Source organism: Bos indicus, chromosome 20 (genome assembly GCF_029378745.1).
Source record: "Bos indicus isolate NIAB-ARS_2022 breed Sahiwal x Tharparkar chromosome 20, NIAB-ARS_B.indTharparkar_mat_pri_1.0, whole genome shotgun sequence".
Classification (NCBI taxonomy): Eukaryota; Metazoa; Chordata; class Mammalia; order Artiodactyla; family Bovidae; genus Bos; species Bos indicus.
In genome coordinates, this window is record NC_091779.1 from 39,668,365 (window position 1) to 39,687,681 (window position 19,317).

At 40.7% G+C, this 19,317-nt stretch overlaps 1 protein-coding gene and 1 non-coding gene across 4 annotated transcripts in view; one reads left to right on the forward strand and one right to left on the reverse strand.

Moving 5' to 3' along the window:
- C1QTNF3 (C1q and TNF related 3) overlaps positions 1–16,429 on the forward strand; it is a 32,480-nt gene extending 16,051 nt beyond the window's left edge. For all 3 annotated transcript variants that reach the window (XM_019983035.2, XM_019983034.2, XM_019983036.2), the window contains exons 4-6: positions 1,736–1,865; positions 12,350–12,449; positions 14,295–16,429. In XM_019983035.2, the coding sequence (XP_019838594.1) occupies positions 1,736–1,865; positions 12,350–12,449; positions 14,295–14,454 (390 nt within the window). In that variant the 3' untranslated portion in view covers positions 14,455–16,429. The remainder of the gene's footprint in view (positions 1–1,735; positions 1,866–12,349; positions 12,450–14,294) is intronic.
- On the reverse strand, positions 8,748–8,854 carry LOC139178092 (U6 spliceosomal RNA). Its single transcript, XR_011562516.1, has one exon. It is a non-coding gene; the product is annotated as a U6 spliceosomal RNA (small nuclear RNA).
- Positions 16,430–19,317: the final 2,888 nt, after the last annotated feature.

The following is a 19,317-nucleotide window of genomic DNA, read 5'->3' on the forward strand; positions in this document are numbered from 1 at the left end:
GTCTGGCTATAGATCAAAGGTTCCAGATGAGCCCCTCATTGGGTTTGATTAATGTACTAAAGAGGCTCATAGAAGAACTCAGAGAAACATTTTACTTACTTTCTCACCAATTTATTATAAAAGGATATAACTGAAGAGCAGCCAGATAGAAGAGATGCATAAGGCAAGGTGTGGAGAAAGGGGGCTGAGAGGCACTCTCCCCAAATCTCCATGTGTTCACCAACCTGAAAACTCTCTAAAACTTGTCTTTTGGGTTTTAATGGAGGCTTCATTATTCAGGCATAAATGATTAAATCACTAGCTACTGGATTCTCTGTCCAGGCCCTGTCTTCTCTGCAGAGATCTGTCAGGGAAGGGCTGGGAGCAGAGAGGTATGGGGGATGGGAGGCACAGCTCAGTTCAGTTCAGTCACTCAGTCGTGTCCGACTCTTTGCGACCCCAAGGACTGCAGCACGCCAGGCTTCCCTGTCCATCACCAACTCCCAGAGCTTACTCAAAATCATGTCCATTGAGGTGGTTATGCCATCCAACCATCTCATCTTCTGTCGTCCCCTTCTCCTCCTGTCTTCAATCTTTCCCGGCATCAGGGTCTTTTCCATGAGTCAGTTCTTCACATCAGGTGGCGAAAGTATTGGAGTTTCAGCTTCAGCATCAGTCTTTCCAATTAATATTCAGGACTGATTTCCTTTAGGATGGACTAGTTGGATCTCCTTGCAGTCCAAGGGACTCTCAAGAGTCTTCTCCAACACCACAGTTCAAAAGTATTAATTCTTCAGCTCTCAGCTTTCTTTACAGTCCAACTCTCACATCCATACATGACTACTGGAAAAACCATAGCTTTGACTAGACAGACCTTTGTTGGCAAAGTAATGTCTCTGCTTTTTAATATGCTATCTAGGTTTGTCATAACTTTTCTTCCAAGGAGCAAGTGTCCTTTAATTTCATGGCTGCAGTCAGCATCTGCAGTGATTTTGGAGCCCAAGAAAATAAAATCTCTCACTGTTTCCACTGTTTCCCCATTTATTTGCCATGAAGTGATGGGACCAGATGCCCTGATCTTAGTTTTCTGACTGTTGAGTTTTAAGCCAACTTTTTCACTCTCCTCTTTCACTTTCATCAGGAGGCACTGAGAGTTCAAAACTTTCAGTTGGCTCTACAGGCAACCAGACCCTCCTGAGGGGCTTTTCCAAAATTACCTCATTAACATAACAAAACACACCTTGATTGCCCTTAACACTTAGGAAATTCTGAGGATTTTAGGAGGTCTCTGTCAAAACTGAGGGACAAATATAAAATATATATTTATCATAAATCATAATGTCACAGGTGTCTTTTATGGAAAAAACACAGGGTAAATAAAATTAAAAAGTTATTTGGCTGAAGGACTTTTCAGATCCTTTAGTATATGCCAATGGGCATTTAATAACTGTACATAGAAGATTTCGTCAAAATTTTCCAGTATTATTTGCTAATAGAATTTTAATATCTCAAAAAGCCTTTTAAAGTCTAATGTTCACTGAAACCCATGCTCACAACTATTGATATATACTGTCATTCCAGTGGCTGCATAGCATTAAAATGTTAAAAATCACCATGATTCAATTTTTCTCCATAGATTAATGTTCATATTATTCCCACTCTTGCTGTTACAAATATTGTTGAAATAATACTTGTTCTGAAACCTTGTTTCTCTAAGATAAATTGCCTTTTACTTAACCTCTAACTCTTTCCTTAGATTGCGTTCATGGCTTCCCTGGCAACTCACTTCACCAATCAGAACAGTGGGATCATTTTCAGCAGTGTTGAAACCAACATTGGAAATTTCTTTGATGTCATGACCGGGAGATTTGGGGCCCCAGTATCAGGTGAGAGGTAAAAATAAATGAGTGGATTAATCAATCTAGCAACCAAAATGGGGAAGGAAGGAAGGAGGAAAGGAAGGAAGGGAGGGAGGAAGAGAGGGAGGAAGGGAATGAGTTCTCTGTATTTCTGGTTAAAACATACATATATATATAAAACACATACACATATATATACACACATACACACATATATGTGTATACACATACATACACACACATGTAAATATACACATATATACACATACATGGGGCTTAGACAATAAAGAATCTGCCTGCCATGCAGGAGACTCAGGTTTGATCCCTAGATCAGGAAGATCCTCTGGAGAAGGAAATGTCAACCTGTTACCGAAAGGGTGGTGGGTGGGGGAGTCTGGCTGCTTGCCACCAATAAACAGGCCAGGGGTGGAAAGGAAAATTAGCTTTATTTCAGATGCCAGCAACTGCCCATCCCCACCCCCACCCCAGGCAACCAATGGGGCAAGAGCTTTTATATACAGAAGGAGAAAGTTACCTGCAGAAACAGCACAGTCAGCTCTGACAGTCATCTTTAGTCATCTGACCAACATCATCTTGATTGTTGTAGGTACAGTTAATCTTCAGTTCCTGGTTTCCCAGGTGGCGCTAGTGGTAAAGAACCTGCCTGCCAATGCAGGAGACATAGGAGATGCGGGTTTGATCCCTGGGTCAGGAAGATCCCCTGGAGGAGAGCATGGCAACTCATGCCAGTATTCTTGCCTGGTGAACTGCATGGATAGAGTAGCTTGGCAGGCTATAGTTCATGGGGTCGCAAACAGTTGGACATTACTAAGAAACTAACACTTTCACTTTTATACATACACATATGTATATGTGTGTGTAAATACATATACACATATGTGTATATATGCTATATATCTATAATATATATATATATAATTTTTTTCCCTGTTAGATTTCAAAATAAATGAATTAGAATCTGAAAAGACAAAAATATTTTTTAAAATGATGACCATGTTTACTTACATTCTTAACTCTCATTTGAACTGAGAGTTCAGTGAGAGGGCACAGTTATCTCCGACTTGAAAAAACCCTTTAGATTATATTCTCACAATTTAAATATGTTATAACTGAGTTCATTGCAATTTAAACATGTCATAGCTGTGTTCATCCCTTCGCCTTGACCCCCAAGGAAGTTCACATAATTTTTTTAAAACGTTAAAAAATTTTTTTTGAGTACTTCTGTACTCAATTCCTATTGCTGCTGAAACAAATTACCACAAACTACGTTTAAAACAACACAAAATTATCCTCTTATAGTTCTGGAGATTGGTAGTTCAGAATGAGTTCAACTGGGCTAAAGTCAAGGTGTGGCCAAAGCTGGTTCCTCTGGAAGCTCTAGTGTCTTGCCTCTTCCAACTTCCAGAGGCTGTCACCAGCCCCACAACATCTCAGGCTCTGCTTCCATTGTCACGTCACTTTGGCTTCTCAGATTCTGACCTCCTTGGCTCTTTCATAGAGATGGTGTGATTACTTTGGGCCTACCTCGACAATCCAGGATAAGCTCCCCATCATAAAACCTTAAATTTAATCACACCCACAAAATCCCTTTTGCCATATAAGGCAACAGTCACAGATTCTGGGGATTTTAGGACGTGAGTATGCATGCCTGCATGCTAAGTCCCTTCAGTTTTTCCCACTCTTTGCAACCCCATGAACCATACCCCACCAAACTCCTCTGTCCGGGGGATTTCCCAGGCAAGAATACAGGAGTAGGTTGCCATGCCCTCCTCCAGGGGATCTTCCCAACCCAGGGATCAAAGCCAGGTCTCTTATATCTACCTTCTGCATGGGCAGGCAGATTCTTTATCACTCGTGCCACCTGGGAAGCCCAGACATGAGCATATGTGGAGTCTATTATTCAGTCCCCAACAACTTTCTTACTTCTTGTGCCACAAGCTGCTTCAAGCTCATATTCCATTTTCTTCTGTCCCAGCTCTAGCAATACTCACTTTTCCAAGGAGCCGTGGTTCCTTTTGTTGAGGAGCAGTATTTAGAAGGAGAAGGAAATGGCAACCCACTCCAGTGTTCTTGCCTGGAGAATTCCAGGGACAGGGGAGCCTGGTGGGCTGCTGTCTACGGGGTCACATAGAGTTGGACACGACTGAAGTGACTTAGCAGCAGCAGCAGCAATATTTAGAAACAAAGACCCATGCTAAACATACTCATTGCTCTGAAGATGTCACTTCTTCTGGGTCCTATCCATGGGCAGGGCTGGGAAATACTATAAACTATAAAACATAACTATATTTATTTTTCTATCTATCTATCTTGTATGTTAAAAAACAGAAAGAAACATGAGTTAATTCTGATACCTCTGACTCAAATCCAGCACCACTGGGTTCATCCTAGCATCCTCTTTGTTTCTTTGCAGCTTTTTTTTTTGACAAGGAGAACCCCAACCCTCTTAATCTGTAATATATTTACTTATTTGTTGAACCGCGGTCTATGGGATCACACAGAGTCGGACATGACTGAAGTGACTTAGCAGCAGCAGCAGCAGTATACAAATAAAGTAGTTAAAAAATTGCACACCCATGTCCCATGAAAAATAAATTTACCAACTAAGGTGCAATGTTTGTATACATTTTTTTTCTTTTTATGGTATCTATTCAAAATGCCATCTTTAAAACCCTTGCTGTTGTTGTTTAGTGGCTAAGTTGTCTCCAACTTTTTTGCAACCCCATAGACTGTAGCCCACCTGGCTCATCTGTCCACGGGATTTCCCAGGCAAGAATAATGGAGTGGGTTGCCATTTCCTTCTCTAGGGGATCTTCCTGACTTAGGAATGAAACCCACTAGTGCTGCATTGGCAGGCAGAGCTGAGCCACCTGGGAAGTCCTTAAAACCGATCATCTTTTTTCTTCATGCCATTTAGTTCTGTTACTTCATTGATTTCATAATACAGTTAGATTCATTTGTCGTAATCTTATTTTGAGATTCTCTGATATTCTACTTGAGCTTTTAAAATTCTTCCTGCAGCAAAATGTATTCTTTGTGATGTACAGTTCTACGAGTTTTGACAAGTGCATAGAGGTATGTCTCCATCACTATTGTTTCAAACAGAACAAGCTTTCATCTCCCCATTTCCCTTGTGCTATCTCTTTGTAGTCAACCCCTGACAATGACTGATTGATTTTCCATCCCTAGAGCTCTAAAATATCATATAAATGGAATTGTCATATAGTCTTCTGGTATTAAATAGTAGAATATAAGTCACTTAACAAAATTAATTTAATATTTATTCATGTCTATGTATTAATCAGCAGTGTGTTCCTTTTTCTGATTATGTATTTCACTGAGTGGCGATATTAATTTATCCATTCATGAGTTAAAAAACAATTTAGATTATTGGTGAATTGACCCTTTATCATCATATAATGTTTCTATTTGTCCTTAATAATATTTCTGAGGTCTACTTTGTTTGTTCCCTGGTGGCTCAGCGTTAAAGAATCCACCTGCCAATGCCTGCCAAGCAGGAGACATAGGTTCAATCCCTGGGTCAGGAAGATTCCTTGGAGAAGGGAATAACTACCCAGTATTCTTGCCTGGGAAATCCCATAGACAGAAGAGCCTGGCAGGCTACCATCCACAAGGTCTCAAAAGAGTTGGACATGACTTTGCGACTAAAAAACAAAAACTGCCGGGGTCCAGCCCCGGTGGATCCAGGGAATTCGAAGGGGAGATGGCTTTGGCGATCAGGATACAATAGAATTAAAGATATAAAGAGTGGTTAAATAAGGATAGCTCAGTGAGAAAATTCAGTGGAGAAAAGAGGCTGAATAACTTGGTTTATGTGGAAAGCTAATAAAATTCCAAGATAAGGAATTTGCGTCACCTACGTAGGCCGCAGGCATCCTCCCGTTCTCCCGAAGGAGAGGAGACACTAAGGCCTCCCCGGTCGGATCTTAGAAGCCCAGGCAAAATTAGTAGGCTTGATGAGTCTCCATGCTACAGATGGGAATTCAGCCAGAAGGTGAGAGAAAGAACGACATGGGGAGACCAAGCTTCGGTGAACAAGGTCCACACTTTATTTTCCAAAGTAGTTTTTATACCTTAAGTTGTGTATAGAGGATAATGGGGGAAGGGGTAGAGTCATGCAAGGACAGCAGTCCTTGATCCTAATCGAAGCCAGGCTTTCTTCCTGCAAATTTATCATATGCAAAAGTTTAGGTGATTTACATCATCTTCTGGCCAGGAGGCCTGTTAACATTTTATGACTCTTTCTTCAGAAAACTAATTTTTCTCTAAAGGTGATTATTCTAAAGTTAGGCGCCACCCTCTGAAAGCATTAGATAAAGTTGCATTTCTATAGGCCAAAGGTGTGGTGGGCTGTAACAAGAAAAGAATTAACTCAAGGGTTCAAGGTTACAAACATTAAAGCTACTACTTACATTCCTATACACCAATTATATTAATCAATACACTCCCAGGGACACAGTAGGTAAGGGATATGGAAACTTAGCAGCAAACATTGGCCCAACAAGTGAAAAACCCTTCACCAATACAATTTCTAATCAATCTTTTAACTGCTCAAAGGAATCTGTATTCCTTTGTAATCAGTGTAGAACATCTCATGCCTCTCATGGTTGGGAGGCTGTGAATAATCACATGTGGCCAGAAGAACCTGTTCAGGCAGGCTAGAGGACTTCCAAAGGAGTTTGTAGGTTGAAACACTCTTGTCACACCCAGGAACTTTATTAACTGGAGCTGTAAGTTAACTCTTTTTCAGAGAGAGGTGGTGGGGGACAGCCTCCTGTAAATCAGAGGTGTAGGTGAGAACACAAAGCAGTAAAGTAGGCAGACTCTGGTTTTGGGGGTAGATGCTCAAGAATTTCCAGGGGGACTCCTGAGGCTCGATCCCGCCTTTGTGTATGCTGAGCCTCCTTCCTCATGACCTTTGCCACGGGTGGAGTTCCTCATGCTGGCTCCCGGCAAAAAACTACTTTGTTTAATACATTACAGCTTCTTCAGTTTTCTTTTGGATAGTATTATGTATATATGTGTGTATATATATATGTATATATATAATATGTAATATTATATATATTATTACAAATAAGCCAGTCAATGAACTTATTCTATCTTTCTCGCTTTCTTAATTTTTAACTTTTGCCAGTTGAATCATTTGTACATTGTCAAGGTATAAAATAATTGCATTTTAGTTTATCAACATTATCCTCTTCTATAATTTGAACTTATCCTGTAGTTATATATATTCATTGTTCACCATTGGTCATTTTTCCAAAGTTTCCCAAACATCTCTTTATTAGCTAAACTTTGTCCTTTAATTAGAGATTCCCTAATAGCTCAGTTGGTAAAGAATCTGCCTGCAAAGCAGGAGACCCTGGTTCAATTCCTGAGTTAGAAAGATCCCCTTGAGAAGGGTTAGGCTACCCACTCCAGTATTTTTGTCCTTTAATTATTTTCTCAAAAAAGCTTATGACATCAGTATTCTCTAAGACTTCACCTGCTTTAAACTGTTATAACCTTGGCTGCAAATAAAAACGTTAGTTTATATATTTTTTTCTGGTCCTGTTTTCTGGCATTTGGTCTGGAGAACTCAGACATAAATCTGAGCTTTTTCCTCTTATAAATGACTTAATCTTTTTCTTGACTTCCCAAAGAATTCTTTATCTTCAAAGTTTAGTGATTTTTCCAGAAGAAATGTTAATCATTCTGGATCAAATTTTCCTGTTGTGTCTCTTCATTATGTGTATGGAACCCTTCTTTTTGTCCAGGAGAGTTTCTTTGAATTATATCTTAAAATATAAATACAGTTTTTTCTTCTCATTGTTGTACTAAGGTGAGGTGGCATTGGGAGCAGTTTGTCTTGTGTTAGGAAATCAGGCAATAATGGGCTATATTGTCTATAGCATATTTCAGTTATAATAAACCCAATTAAAAGTCAACTAGGTTTTTATCATCATAGACTGGCAGTTCCGAACAATGTCAGATATAAGATATTCTTACGTGCTCACAAACAGTACCCCGTCCATCTTAGTACAACACTTGTTAACTTTTTTAAGAACTCTGATCACACTTTGTTTTGTTTTTAACTTTCCTCTGTCTTCTACATGTATTATTTTCTCTAATTTTTTGGTGTTCTTTACTTCCGTTTCATGTTTGCTTTTTTCCATTGGTGGCACTAGTGGTAAAGAACCCACCTGCCGATGCAGGAGACACGAGATGCAGGTTCCATCTCTGGGTTGGGAAGATCCCTTGGAGGAGGTACAGACAACCCACTCCAGTATTCTTGCCTGGAGAATTCCATGGATAGAGGAGCCTAATGGGCTACAGTCTGTGGGGTTGCAAAGAGTCAGACACGACTGAGCGGCCAACACACACACATCCTGCATAGGCTTAATTGCTTCTTCCTAGGATTAATTCTCCTTTTCTTCTCCCAGTTCCTTCTCTCTTCTGCCTTGTTTCTGTGGTACTATTTTAACCTTTTCTGTGTTTTACATTAGTCTTGTCATCCTGGTTTTCAGTTCTGCCTCTTGTCTGATCATTTCTACCATGGGTTTCCACATTCTGTCTTACAATGTTCTTTCATAGAGGGATTTCCTTCATTAATATACTTTTAAACCCATGATGGAACCTTTGGTTTTATTTTCCATCTCCCACATGACGACATTTCTTCTTGTGGAGTATTCTTTATCTATTGATAATTTTTGTTCTTTTCTACTTTCTAAAATTAACTGATGGTTGATGGGTTTCCTAGATCAGCACTATGCCATAGTTTCTTGAAGAAGGGAAGGGACCTCAGCATACTTCTTGGCTTGGTAATTCAATGTTTCCTCCCTTGCTGCCAGGGGACTCCTCATCTCTCTCTCTCTCTCTGTCTTTTTTAATATAGAATGCTTCATAAATGTGTATGTCATCCTTGCACAGGGTCCACGTTAATCTTCTCTGTATCGTTCCAATTTTAATATATGTGCTGCCGAAGCGGGCACTCTCCATTTCTTTCAACTACAGCAGCTCTGTGTGTTTTCTGTGTGGCCACACTCTTCTGTCTTCCCAGACTACACCGGGTCTAGAAAAACATGAAGCCAGCCTTGCGCTTGCCAGTTCCTTTGCCTCCTATCTGCTGGCAGATCCCAGGATCCACCATTGCAGAAGGACTTTTCACACTTTCTGTACTTTATCTGGCAAACTTCCTCCCAAACATAACTTTTGCTTTATCCCGGCTCTGCTCAAGGGAGCTTCTTTTCAGCATCAGTACTTCAGAGTGACCCTTCTGTACTGGGGGTTAGGGGAGGGCACTTTCCTGGGAATTGTTTGAGATCTGCTGCCACTTGGCCTTCTCAAAATTCCTTGCCCAACCTCCATGTTGCCTCCGTGTGACTCTGCCTGCTATCACTGACATAGGACAGCACTTAACTGATACTTCAAGTTGATTGATTTTCTTTCCGGTCTCCTAGTTTTGCAGAGCATGGATATTTTTGGTGCTTGTTTTCAATTTTCTTTGTCTCTGTCTATGCCATTGAGAAGGAAAAGAAGAATATTCTGATGGAGGCAGTGGCCATGTTAGATTTGTCACAAATACTTTTAATGTGTGCTTTGATTTATTTTTCTACCCAGCTGAAGTCAGAAATGAGCTGACATATGAAGTGAAAGAAGCAATCTTTCATCACCCTTCAGTTAGCTTTAAACCTTTTTATGTGATTTTCTGCTCTGAAGATTTGTGTTAAATTTTCCTATAACTGTTTTGTTAAACACTTCTAGATATGCCCAATGAGTGGTTCCATTGCTTTCAATGATTTTATAATTGAAGCTCAAGGATTTAGTTGTTTTTTAGAATTTTCTTGGGCTGGACATAATTTGGACAATAACAACCATCATTAGACTCCCACTTTACTGTTTAAACTTTGAATTGATTATAAATGACCATATGAGAGTTATGGGACAGAGAAGGTTGAATTTCACATGAAGATGTAAAAACCAGAGTGAAAATATATTGTCTCTGATTTCAGTATGTTCCCTTGCAGAGAAAAGCCATGTGTGGATGTAATATAGATGCACTTTTATATTTCCAATTCTAGTCATTTCATTTATTTGCCATCTGGTTTCTTAGTGTTTCTAATATACCTCTACATCTATTTTTTTTAATAGCAGTCATCATTTTTCTTCAGGAAAAGTAATATTTTTTTTCTGTCATTTTTATTCCCACTTTATCTTCTTGAGGCATTGAAAGTTGTGTGTGTAAGTAATAAGTTTTGTAAAATGCAAAAAACTGCATACGTAGAAATTATTTTATTTGAGTCTCTGATTTCTATCTGCCTTTATCTTTCATCTATAGATCCACCTTTAGGCATATGAATGGATGTGGCTTATTTTTATACTGTATCTTTTATTCTCAGCGCATTGAAAATGCAAGCCTGGCTCCAAATTAAGCAAAATCATACATCTCAATGGACATGAGTTTGGGTGAACTCCGGGAGTTGGTGATGGACAGGGAAGCCTGGTGTGCTGCAATCTATGGGGTCACAAAGAGTCAGATACGACTTAGCGACTAAACTGAACTGAACTGATAACATCTGTATGTGGTTTAACTTGACTCAGAGGCAGATGGATCAACATGGTAGCCTTATAGCTTCTCTTTTACTTGATTGCACCTTTGGAAAACAGCATAGAACTGTGTGGTGCTTTTTTTTTTTTTTCCTTCCAGATGTTTCTGGGTTTTTCTTTCACAAAGTATACTATGGTCTGATTGTGTTCCCCCAAAACTCACATACTGAAAACCTGATGCCCAAGATGATGGGGTTAGGCATCACAATGAACTCTCATAAATGGAATTAGTGCCCTCAGAGAAGAGACCCCACAGAGTCTATGGGGTCCATTCTGCTATGAGAGGACACAACCAGAACTCAGTGACCTGAAAGAGGGCCCTAACCTGGTCTTGGAATTTCAGCCTCCAGAAATTTATTTCCTGTGAGAAATAAATGTGTTGCTATTTCTAAGCTACTAAGTCTGTCTGGGGCTTCCCAAGTGATGCAGTGGCAGAATCCACCTGCCAGTGCAGGAGATGCAAGAGACCCGGGTTCAATCCTTGGGTTGGGAAGACCCTCTGGAGGAGGAAATGGCAACCCACTCCAATATTCTTGCCTGGGGAATCCCATGGACAGAGGACCCTGGTGGGCTACAGTCCATGGAGTCTCAAAGAGTCAGAGCAACTGAGCACGAGCTGTCTGTTGTATTTGGTTATAGCAGCTCAAATACATTAAGGCAAGGCTATTAGTTTAAACATGTAACATGGAAATCAGTAAGAATGTGCTACTTTATGTTCATTCATCTTTCTAAAATGCACTCTCAAAACCAAGATCATTTGAAGTTAGGAAGATTTTCCTTTTCATTCGTCTCTCTACTATTGGATTCCTCTTAATCTTTCAGTAAAAGTATTTTCTAAACTGGTATTTAAAGTGAATCAGGTATATTAAGTTGCTTTCAATTAGCAACCCTAGGCCCTTATGAGAAAACTAACATATTTTAAAGTGTGTTCGTCTTTTTTAAATGAAAAGTGTTCATATTTTTAGTAGTAAGGTCACGCTGCTCAGTCAAAGTTCAATCTATTATACATAATTTCACCTACTTACAGTGAATAACATGAGAAATCGCTGCAGTCATTAGAAGTGATGAACGTTTCTCTGTGCCATATGACTTCCTTATCTTTGGTTAATGGTAGTGCTGTCCTTGGGTCATTTTGTCAGGCCACAGGAGGCCATGGGTAGCTTCATGCTGGGCTCTCTACTGTGTTCATATATGTTCTGAGGAAGGTGCTGCTGATGGTTATTCTAAACCTAAGGGACAGGCTTTTATACCTTATTCTATGCACTGAGAAAGTCTCATAAAAATTTAAAGGAGTTTGAAGGTGCAAGCAGATAAATGGATACTCATAGGAATAAAGGCCAAGAAGAACCTACATAACAGGAATTCTCCAGTGGTCCAGTGGCTAAGACTCTGTGCTCCCAGTTCAGGGGCCTGAGGTCCAATCCGTGGTCAGGGAACTAGATCCCACATGGCACAACAAAGAGTTCTCATGCTGAAACTAAAGATCTCACATGCCGCAATGAAGACTGAAGATCCTGAGTGCCGTAACTAAGACCAAGGACAGCCAAAAAAAAAAAAGAAAAACACGAAAAACACGAGCTTCCCTGATAGCTCAGATGGTAAAGAATCTCCAGTTTCAATTGCTGGGAAGGGAAGATTCCCTGGAGAAGGAAATGGCCTGGAGAATTCCATGGACAGAAGAGCCTGGTGAGCTACAGTCCATGTGGTTGCAAAGAGTCAGACAGAACCAAGCAAAAAAAAAAAAAGAAAGAAAGAAAGAACCTACATACCACTTAGAATAGCAATAAATGAAATGTGAAGTCCAGTGACATGAATGTGAGGTCCCAGTCCTCAGTGTTCAATAGTTAACATAAGTGTGGATTCATATCTGCCTCTTCCAGGTGTGTACTTCTTCACCTTCAGCATGATGAAGCATGAGGATGTGGAGGAAGTGTATGTATACCTCATGCACAATGGCAACACGGTCTTCAGCATGTACAGGTAAGTGGTCTTTCCTAGCGTAGGTATGCACGCTGCCATTGTTTGCTCAAAGGATAGCCAATGTCAGGACGTGAATAGGATTCAACAGAGACCAGCACAAACTTTGTTATCCAGAGCTCCCATACACAAGTACATGGTCAGATTACCGTTACTCTTTGTGGGGCAGTGAATCTGATAAACTTGAAAACATGCAGGTTGATAAGAGGTCTTAAGTTGATTACTAGCAACGCTCATCATAACTAATTATTTGCATTCTTTTCTTAACTCTTTCTTTCCTTCTCTCTCAGGCTTTCCTTCTCTCTCAGGCTTTCCTTCTCCTTTCCTACTCTCTGCTCCGTTTGCCTAGAGTTTAGCTCTCTTGATGGCCTTCTCTATCATCCCTGGAGCTGGCAGATTAAGAGCTGGGAACCAGTCTCCCTCTTTAGGCTGTGTTGCAATTCTGATGTTTATCTTAGCAACCTGGCCCTAAGGCTCCTTGGAGAAAAGTCCATATAAAAAAGAAAAAATGCACTTTGCTCTGATGTAAGCTTAAGATGTCGGAGAAGGCAATGGCACCCCACTCTAGTACTCTTGCCTGGAAAATCCCACGGATGGAGGAGCCTGGTAGGCTGCAGTCCATGGGGTCGCTAAGAGTCGGATACGACTGAGTGACTTCACTTTCACTTTTCATTTTCATGCATTGGAAAAGGAAATGGCAACCCACTCCAGTGTTCTTGCCTGGAGAATCCCAGGGACGGGGGAGCCTGGTGGGCTGCCGTCTATGGGGTCGCACAGAGTTGGACATGACTGAAGTGACTTAGCAGCTTAGCAGCAAGCTTAAGTTGTAGAGAAGAGGCAGAGAGCCAACACCTTTCCCATAATTAAAGAAATGGGTGTTGAGAAACTGTGAAAAACTTTATGTTTGCTTTTTTTTATTTTTGATGATTTGTGGGGATTGCCATCTTTTTTTTCTTTTGGAACCTGGCCTCTAGTAAGATAGTGTATTTGAAAAGCCAAAAGAGAAAAGATGAGTTAGATAGGTGAAACTGCTACAACAAAGAGATCTAGAAGACTGTGGCTTGAACATATTAGAATTCTATTTTTCTTGGCTGGTTCCAGGTTGGGGAGCAATGGGGTTGAAAGAGAGGAGGAGAATGTGTGGAAGTTGGATGGAGGATTGCTCCAACAGGTTTCTGAGGGATGTGGGCTGGTAAAAGCTTTTCTGCCATCTGTAAAACTGACTCCCAAATTTGCACTGGTCATTATCATTGCCATAGTCAGAAGGTGGAAAGAACAACAAGCTTTGACGCATCAGACATTCTACTCCAAGTCACCACATTTTCCCAGATGGTTTTCTCTAACATGACAGGGATCTCCAGCTTTGAAGCCCACAATATCTATTTCCTCATTGCTCCATCCCTGACCATGAGCTGATGCAACATGTTTTAGTTTGGGTTAGGGCAGCACACTTCTTTAGATACAAATTCTATTGTTAGTTAAGGTGGATTGAACTGCTCTAACATTGACCCAAGGGCTTGAACATGATAGAAATTCCTTTTCTTTTCATGCCACAATCTTCAAGCACTCAGGTTTCAACAAAAGGTTTCCAAGTTCATTCTGGTCATTGTCATTAGCATTCCACACAGTCGTAATGAGGAAGGATCAAGGGGGATGGTTTGTGGGAGTTTTACTGGCCAGTTCTATAAGTGGCACATGTAATTTCTGCTCATGTGTCATTTAGAGAATTTAATCCAGATTATACCTAAATGTATGGGACTCTGGGAGAGAGTGGGGATAGATTTTGGTTAAGATCTGACTGTTCTCTTCAAAGACTAAGTAGTTGGTGCATTTTCTTTTTCCTTTTAGCTATGAAACAAAGGGGAAATCAGATACATCCAGCAACCATGCAGTGCTGAAGCTGGCCAAAGGGGATGAGGTGTGGCTGAGAATGGGCAATGGCGCTCTTCATGGGGACCACCAGCGCTTCTCTACCTTTGCAGGCTTCCTGCTCTTCGAAACTAAGTAAAACTATCAATAGACCAGCTCCACTACGGGGAAGACTTATCGCTGAGATGGTGTTGTCATGATCCAAGGGATTTTAGAGTTGATGGCTCTACATGTTGTATTTAAAAACATTTTTATTGGTTACATTGCTAATCACAGTACAGGTACATCAAAAATGTGGGATGACTCAGGGGCTCAGAAGAATAAACCACGAAACAGTCTTCCCAAGAGACCTTGACTAATATACCCAGCAACCTTTATTGCTCTTTTCTAGGCACCTAAAAGGGAATTCCCCTCTTCATACAGGTTAGAAATGATTGTTCCCATCAGAAAAGTCATTTGCAAAGAGTTTTGGCTGCTCTAATAACAGCTTTCAGGAACCCTTGAGGTTTGGGGTTCCTTATTCTTTGGAGCATTTCAGAGAATAGGGTGCAGTGATTATGGTGGGGACAAGAAAAGAATAGGGGGCACTTGCCTGGATCAAGGTACGAGAAATATTTGTAAAGTCTAAACTGGGGAGTAACACTTTGATCCAGTGGGTCAATATTCATGAATAAAGTAGATATTTTTTAGTAATTTCAGATAGCTTTTAGATAGCAGAAGTATTCACAATGCTCACAAATAATTGACTCCTTTTTAATAAGGATACTGCTATAATTAAATCTTGACTTCTAATAGCATTTATTTTTGGAAATAGAATTTTCCTATGATCCAAAATTGGACTTATTAGGTCAGATTATCAGATGGACCCTTTTTCCATTGGGTTTCCTGCATAACAATAGAGCTCTGTTGACTCTGGCCGGCAGTGAGTGCAGGTTCATATTGTGCAAATGTAATCACCTACTTTTCTGTCCGCTTAGAAATTAGCCTAATATTCTTTACACACACTGGCATGGAGTATTTAAGAATTGTAAACCCAGTCATATGCAGTCAAACTGATGTGTACAAAATATAAGGGCATTTCACTCAGCAGACATATCATAAAATTGCTTAAGCTTTTTTAAAAATAGAAAATAATATGGGAATTTCCTGGTGGTCCAAAGGTTAGGACTCAGTGCTTTCATTGCCAGGCCTGAGTTCAATCCCTGGTCAGGGAACTAAGATCCCACAAGCTGCATAGTAGGGCCAAATTTTCTTTAAAATCTGTGTATTTTAAAAAGTTATATGACTTCTTTGATTACCATATTTAATCCATTTTCATGGAGCAGCCATTCAGCTAGACTTTTGCCTATTCCTTTCCCAAAATCAATTCTGAAAGGATTAAATTTGCCACGAAAACTATACTCATGAGAATGTGCCATAAATTCTGATGATAGAACCCCAAATGAGTTCACTTTAAGCAAAGAATTATTGGAATATGAATTTACCTTGATGTTGAATCATATTTAAAATGCACTACAGAGATGTCCATCTAACAAATATTACATAATGAATTCCCTTAGAAGTAACAAACCCTTAAATTTATTTTCTGTTACAATTTGAATATTCACAAAGGCTTTTTAACTGTAAATTTACTTGTATTTGATTACCCCCCTATAGCTAGAAATGGAAATAATGAATGAGAGCTACCCTGTTAGCTAATTTAATGTGTTCCACATTCATGTCAGTCTTTGACTCTTTCCTTTTGATCTTCAAATATTTTGAAATTCTTCCTGAATCCATATGCAATGCTATTTTAAAGTGAAATGGATATTAGCTCTAAGGTGCTTGACAGTAATGTCTTTGTGATTTTGTGTATATTTTCCCCGTCCCACCTCACCCTGGTATGGGGTCATGGGGTTGAAGTTTATTTTTACCAAATTTCAAAACTTTCCTTGAAGTGCATTGCCAATAGGTAACTGAATGTTGCATGTTTTCCAGAAGGACTTTATATCTAAAGAGCATGCATTACTAATAAAGTGATTTAGAGTAAGATATTGACCTGGCTTTAAATAAAACTGAGGTAAGAAAAATGTAATAAGTATTACATGGAAATAAACCCACTTTTGTTAAATGTACTATTTTAGAATGTTTTTAATTAAGTTGAATAATCATGTAATTATAAGTCAGTATAGCATTCGGTCCCATCACTTCATGGGAAATAGATGGGGAAACAGTGGAAACAGTGTCAGACTTTATTTTTCTGGGCTCCAAAATCACTGCAGATGGTGACTGCAGCCATGAAATTAAAAGACGCTTACTCCTTGGAAGGAAAGTTATGACCAACCTAGATAGCATATTCAAAAGCAGAGACATTACTTTGCCAACAAAGGTCCATCTAGTCAAGGCTATGGTTTTTCCTGTGGTCATGTATGGATGTGAGAGTTGGACTGTGAAGAAGGCTGAGCGCCGAAGAATTGATGCTTTTGAACTGTGGTGTTGGAGAAGACTCTTTAGAGTCCCTTGGACTGCAAGGAGATCCAACCACTCCATCCTAAAGGAGATCAGCCCTGGGATTTCTTTGGAAGGAATGATGCTAAAGCTGAGACTCCAGTACTTTGGCCACCTCATGCGAAGAGTTGACTCATTGGAAAAGACTCTGATGCTGGGAGGGATTGGGGGCAGGAGGAGAAGGGGACGACAGAGGATGAGATGGCTGGATGGCATCACTGACTCGATGGACGTGAGTCTCAGTGAACTCTGGGAGTTGGTGATGGATAGGGAGGCCTGGCGTGCTGGGATTCATGGGGTCACAAAGAGTCAGACATGACTGAGTGACTGATCTGATCTGATCTGATCTGATGGTTTTATCTGGGGAGTGTGTAATTTCTCGATTCTGTCTCACTGCAGCAAAGATTTGAAATGGTAGACTAGTGTTACAGCTTGGTTACAGCTCAGATTTATTTGGCAAGCAAAGGAAAATACATCCATGAGGCATGAGGGCAGGCCAACCCAAAAGAAGAGAGGGGCTCAATTTTGGTTCCTCTTTTTATGTTTTTTCTCCTCTCCTTGAGCCTGCCCTCTGTAAATTAGGCTAGCCAGGAGGGCTGTTTGTTTCACCTGAGGTTCTCACTCAGGTCCTCAGATTTTACTTTGTTCCATTTTCGTGGGTTTCTTCCTTTTTTTGTCTTTTAGCCACTGCCATTTTGGATTCCTTTCTCCTATTCTAATTATATAACATTCCCCCCTCTAGAGATGGGAGGCCCAATTCTTTCGAATAGGGGCATCAAGGTCTCTCTGGGTACTTCCTGCTGAGCTGGGATGGTGAGGGGCTTTGGGCCTCCCCCTCTTGCTAGTCTCAAGCCCCAGAGTCTTTATAGTAGTGTTCATCTAAGGGTGAGTGATATTTTCTGTGGTCGGCTGTAGTTTTATATATCCTTATTGAACTGTCACTGCATGTTGTAGCTTGTTGACCTGGGCAGAGACAAAATGGGTTAGACAGTTGATAATACATGGAGCAATCATAAGCAGCATCAATATGGTGATAACAGGGATTAGTAGGGGCATTAGCCACAACCAAATTCCCCCTCGTCAGGAGAAGGATTTCCCAAAGTGAGATTGTAGCCACCCCGAGAACTCTCCAGCTCATTCTTTGAGATCCTGTAGGATCTGAATGTTTTCCTTGAGGACCACGAGACTTTCTTTAATTTAGCTGGGTGTATTTACCCAGAAACAGGACGTCTCATTCAAGATGGCTCAAGTCCCTCCTTGTTCAGGGATCAGATCTGTCTCCTCTCTATTTTGGAGTACTACACCTGCCAAGCTGTGTTGGCTCTTTAGAGCTATCCTAAGATATCTTATCCCTGGAAACTTAATTTTGGGGGTGTTCATTAGAATGGCACTCATTTGTAGTCTTGAATAGGTATCTGAGAGCTCCCAGGGGCTCACAGGTATATTGAGTGTGCTGTTATGTTTTCTTCCATGGCTTGACTCATGAGTAGTGAATCCAGGACTCTTGTCCTGGTACCTTGACTTCTGTGGGGATAGAAAATACTAAAGGGTAGGGGCCCTTCTGTGTGGGCTGGAGTTGAGCCTTTGGGGACCCATCTTTCCAGACTTTAATTAGAACTTGAGTCCCTGGAGCATAGTGGCTCTTTAGAATCTTTTGGGTCCTGGTTGACACCCCACAAGCATATATCTTGTTGGAATTGCCCAGTGGCCATGGTATAAGACTGGAGGGTCTGAGCCTCTGGATCTAGGAAGAGGTCATTGACATAAACAAAAGGTCTCCCATATAGCATCTCATAAGGACTAAGACCAACCTGTTCCTTAGGGGCAATATGGGTGCAGAGGAGAGCTATTGGTAAAGCCTCCTTCCATCTGAAGGAGGTCTCCTGGGTTATCGTTTTTATTGCTGATTTTAAGAATTGGTTGGTTCTTTCTACTTTTCCTGAAGACTGAGGCCTCCAGGCACAATGGAGGCAAGAAGTAATGCCAATGTTTTAGAGGCCCCTTGGGTGACCTTACAAGTAATGATGTCCCACTCTCACTTTGTAATGACCCGGGCAGACCAAATCTCAGAATGATTTCATGGAGCAATATTTTTACCACCTCCTCAGCCTTCTCAGTCCAGTGGGAAAACCTTCCATACATCCTGTGAATGTACATATCATGACTAGGAGGTATTCATACCCTTGAGAAACTGGCATCTGGGTGAAGCCCATCTGCCAGTCCTCTCCTGGGTAGGTCCCACACTGTTGGATGGGCTGGGCCAGCTGGAGTTTTTGAGCTCCTTGGGGGTTGTTTGATTGGCAAGTAGGAGAAGAGGAGACTTCTTGCCTTGTAGTTGTTTGGAGGCCTGTTCCTTTGAAAGACCTTTCTAGTAATCTTCGGAGGGCCTTCTCCTCTAAATGAGTGGTGACATGTAAAGAATTAACCAACTTTCCACTAGACGGCCCCAGGCAGAAAAAGGAGTCCCTCCTTTTGGAACCACCCCATATGATCCTCTTGAAAGCCCTCACTCTTA